General features: G+C 21.7%; 1 protein-coding gene across 1 annotated transcript in view; it reads right to left on the reverse strand.

The window, feature by feature from the left end:
* Nucleotides 1–3824: 3824 nt before the first annotated feature.
* The window catches only part of Phum_PHUM506090 (E3 ubiquitin ligase triad3, putative), a gene marked incomplete at both ends in the record, with an annotated part of 3620 nt that continues 2441 nt past the window's right edge, over nucleotides 3825–5003 (reverse strand). Inside the window, 4 exons of the mRNA XM_002430917.1 lie at nucleotides 3825–4080; nucleotides 4175–4441; nucleotides 4493–4511; nucleotides 4571–4745. Coding sequence (XP_002430962.1) covers nucleotides 3825–4080; nucleotides 4175–4441; nucleotides 4493–4511; nucleotides 4571–4745 — 717 coding nt within the window. The remainder of the gene's footprint in view (nucleotides 4081–4174; nucleotides 4442–4492; nucleotides 4512–4570; nucleotides 4746–5003) is intronic.

Below are 5003 nucleotides of genomic sequence, written 5' to 3' on the forward strand. Positions count from 1 at the left end.
AAAAAAAAAAAAAAAAATTGAGGGGGGTTCTATTATTATTATTATTATTATTAATAACCAAGTGAAAAAAAAAAAAATTATCACACCTAAATATTTTTAGTTTGAAAAACGATTAAAAAAAAAAAAAATTAATTTATAAATTTTTTTTTCGCACGTGACGTATACACGTAAGACATTTTTTTTTTAAATTAGTTTCTTATTACGTTATGTACTAATTAATGACGATGACGATGACGTATTGAAACAAAAATTTTTTTTTTTTTTTTTTTAAACAGCATTTAACACAAACACAATTTTCGTGTAAAAATGATTGGATTTAAAATAAATAAATAAATTTTCGACGATAAAAGTTTTGGTGTTTCGAGAAATATCGGCGCCAAAATTGCGATTCTATCGTTTCTTATAAAAATAAAATATTAAATTATTGAAAATTGTTATTTTATTTTATTTTTTTCCCACTCCTTCCCTCCCCTTCCTCCTTTTTTTTTAAATTCCTTTCATTATTATTATTTTTTTTTTCTCTGGATAAACTACTCTTTCTACACGTCTCACGTCTCTACTTTTTTTATTTTATTTTATTTAGGGAGTAACTCGTTTTTATTTAAAACGATTAATTACTTTCCAAGAATCCTTTACTTAATGAAAAATACTTAATTAATTAAATTTATTTTACGACCAAAGTAAGTAAGTGTGCCTTTTCATTTTCTCTCTCTCTCTCTCTTTCTCTCTCTTCCACACACTCTTTCCACTACCACACCTACTCTTATTCATTCATTCATTTTTTTTTTGCTTATTATTGCCTTAACGGGATTCAATAAAAACAACAACAAAACATAAAACATTTCGATACGAAATTATTAATATTATTTTAATGATTGATAAGCTGACAAAACACGTTGGGGAATGATAAGGTTCGAAAGAGATTAAAAAAATTCTTTGATTGTAAATTGAAAATTTGAAAATTTCTCCACACCGAATTAATCTGGTAAATTTGTGTGTGTGTGAGAGAGAGAGAGAGAAAAGTTTTACATAAAAAAACGTTATTATGAACAAATTTGTAAAAAAAAAAAATTTAACAACAACAACCACAACGTGAGACAAAAGAATGATATTTAGGCAGGAAGCAATTAAAACAAGTTCCTACGGCTGTAAACAATTAAAATCATAAGTAATAGATTTTCATGATGAGTAAAGGTTTTATTTTTCGTTTCAAAAATATATTTATATATATATTTTTTTATATTTTTAAATTGCTATCATATTTATTTCAAAGTTATAAACAAACATACTAGTTTAAGCAATGATTAATTTAAAATTTTTGTAATATTTATAAATTTTTATGATGTGTGAAATTTTAAATTTCACTCGAGAAAAAAAAGTTACTTCGTTGTTAACCTTAAAAATTTCTTGCGCTTTAAATTAAAAAAGATTTTAAGGGAAATAACATTAACCTAATTTACATGTGATCATCAAATTAGGATATTTACCAAATTTACACAATAGCATTGAAGAACTAAACAAAAAAAAAAAAATTTCAAATAAAATTTGGTTAAAGTTTAAATAAATGATCTCGATTAAAAAAAATTAATTATTAATAGGGTGAACAAAGGAAAAAATTTGTATTTTACTCTATCACATCACCGATAATAATAATAAATGATTCAAACCTAATTTGTTAAATTAATTTATTTGTATTTTGCAAAAAGTTTATTATGAGATTTCTTTTTTCGACAAAAAAATCTTAATTTTGAAAATAATATATATAAAACAAAAGTTTCTCGAATTTTGCTATTAAATGAAAAACGACAGATACTGTATTAAGCATCATTTAACTACACGAATGAATTGTTTAAAACTTAAAATGAGATTTAAACTTGAAACGAAAAAAAAATTCAATTTACTTTATGAGTAATATTAAAACATAATACAACTGAAACTAAATATTACTATTTGTTAACAGCTTAATTGAATTAAATAAAAGTATTTAATGTGTGTGTAACAAAATGTGCATTATTATTATTAATAATAAATATGAATAAAAATTGGTATAAAATTACAAATGCTTTTCGCTGGCAATTACTCACAATGTGTGAAAAGTTATTTAAAAAAAAAAAAATATTAAATTCTGTTAAATAAAAACCTCAAATGAAAAATTTAATTATCAAAATCGAAATAAATTGAAATTGTTGTTTTATTATACAAGTCATAAGCATCAAAACAAATATATCGTTTTCAGAAAAAAAAAAAATGGCAAGCAAGCAATTTTTTTTTAAGGTTTAATATTAACGATAACTAAATTAAATGAATTAATTAATTAAATTATGACAATAAATAAAAGTTTTACGCGTATATTTCACAGCGTAGAAAAAACGTCATTAATTAAAAAAAAAAAAAAAATACCTGTGTATAAGTCTTGTAAATAACTCCTTAAAAGGTTTTGTTTTAGGTATTCCAATGAACAAATTAAAGTTTTTAACGACCGAAATTAATAATCGATAATAAAAAAAAACTTTAAAATCGATAACTCGCACAAATTAAAACACTATTAAATTAAAGAAAAATGTAAAATTTTAACATTTACAACTTATTTTCTGATAAACTTAGAATATATAAAAACAATACTGTGGTTTCGTATTGCCAACATTAAAAACAAAAAAACTCGAATCAGATTCTAACGATTTCGAGATATTATTGTAAACAAAATTAAACATTTTAAATATTTAACTCTTATTGTAGAAAAATCGAATTTAAAAATAATTTTTCCTTTTTGTTTTTAATCAAATTTTTTTGGTTATGAATATAATAATTAATTTGTTGTTTTAATTTAAACAATTTATAATAAATAAAAACTCGATGTAAAATGTGGCTGCTATTAAATCTTTCACGTGTAAATTTATATTTGAATGATTTTTAAATATTTATATTTATTAAATTTAAATTAAAAAATATTTTAGAGTTTTATTGAAAATGAAATTATTTTTAGTTATATTTAAAAGAAAATTTAGAAAATTTAACTTCATTACTATTAGTGAAAACAAGTATAGTTAATAAATCAATATAAACTTTTGAATTTTTTTTTTTTTTGTATTAAAATTATCAATAATAATAAAAAAATTAAAAAATCTTTATAAAAACATTACATTCTTCAATACATTTAACATAATGAATTAAAAATACATAAAACAAACATGTAAACAAGTTAATATAAAATAAAAATAAACTTAAATAAAAAATACTACAAAATGTTTTCGTAACAAAATTTTAAAAATAATATTATGATATGTATATATATCTGATAAAATAAAACATATATATATATATATATTCATTCACACATGTTTTTGCCACTGTAAGATAAATAAATATCAATTAAAAAACATTTTAATAAAATCATATTAATAAACATCAAAATATTAAAATCCAAAGTTTTTTTTTACACCAACTCATAGTTTTTGCATGGAAGATGACAAAAAATTATTAAGAACACAAAAAAAGATTGAAAGTATTATTTAAAATTAAAATAATAATACTTTTATTCTGTTGGATCATATGGAAGATGTATTGTTGGATCTTCTTTCAAAATTTCATCTCTGATTGTAATACCTGCTTGAATAACTGCTGTTTCATGAAGGTCTCGATTATTCGAATAAAGTGGACATTTCCTAATATGAATAAAGTAAAAAAAAATTTTTTTTAAAAATCAAATTATATTAAATACAATTCAAAATTGTAAATAATTTTTCATTAGTTAAGTTTTTTTTTTTTTTTTCGAAAATGAAAAAACATTTTATTATTTACAAATCAATATAAATTTCATTGGATATTTACCCTATCCCACCTCTATCAGAAAAATGAGTATAATCTTGTATTTGTTTTTGGCATATGTAGCAAGCCAATGTTCCACATGTGCAAGTAATTTTGTTACAACCATCTATTTTAATAAATTTTTGGCCACAATTTGGACATGTCCTTAATAATTTTTTTGTCATTTCTTCTTCGATTTTTTTTCTCGCTTCAATATCTTTTTCCCTGATAACTTCTTCACATTTCAATGGTATGTGATTTTCTTCATGACAGTTTCTAAAAAAAAATAAATTCTGTATTACAACTTTTTACATTTTGACCTACAGTGAAATAACTAAAACAGTGAACACCAATAATTATACATACATACCTGCAAATTTCTTTTAAACATTCCTCGTTCTGACATATAAAAACTTTATCATCTGGATTAGGTATGTATGAAAAATGACAAAATAAACAAGATTCCAATCCGTTGATTTGAGCTTTTTTAATTTCTTCTGCTTGCCTTTTCAATAATAACTTTTTAAATATTCTTTTACATAAATAATTTTTAATCAAATCATCCGGTAAAATTGTATCTGATCCGCAAGGACAATAAAATTTATTAGCACCATCACCGATTTTAATATTTATATAACTGAAAAAAAAAAAAATTAAAAAAAAAAAAATTTTTTGTTTTAACATAAACGTAAATTTCATTATGACACCTTAAAAAAAAAAAAAAAAATTTTTATTCGTTAAACTCACTTATAAAAACAATTTTTACAAATTATTAATCCATCGGGACAAATCGTAATCAGTGAAAAAATTAATTTATCGTCGCAGCATAAAGTACAATAAAAAAATCCTGTCGATTCTGCTTCCTCCCTTTCCTCATCTTCTCTTTTTTTTTTCCCCCTTTCGTAATCATTTATTTCTTTGTGATAAGAAATTAATACTGCCTACAAATATAAAACCTCAACTACATATATTCAACGACATAAAAAAACAAATGGCCGAATTATACTACATTTTGTGGGAATCCCCTATTACTATTTGTTTATATACAAACCGTCACGTGATTACACCGTCACGTTAATTACATATATATATTTCAAAAAAAAAATAAAAAATAAATAAATTACTTCGATTAGTGATTCTTTATTGAAATTCGCATTTTTAAAATTAGAATTATTTAAATTAATAAAATTGTATGATTG

This window comes from Pediculus humanus, genomic scaffold, assembly GCF_000006295.1.
Source record: "Pediculus humanus corporis 1103172108277 genomic scaffold, whole genome shotgun sequence".
NCBI classification, from domain to species: domain Eukaryota; kingdom Metazoa; phylum Arthropoda; class Insecta; order Psocodea; family Pediculidae; genus Pediculus; species Pediculus humanus.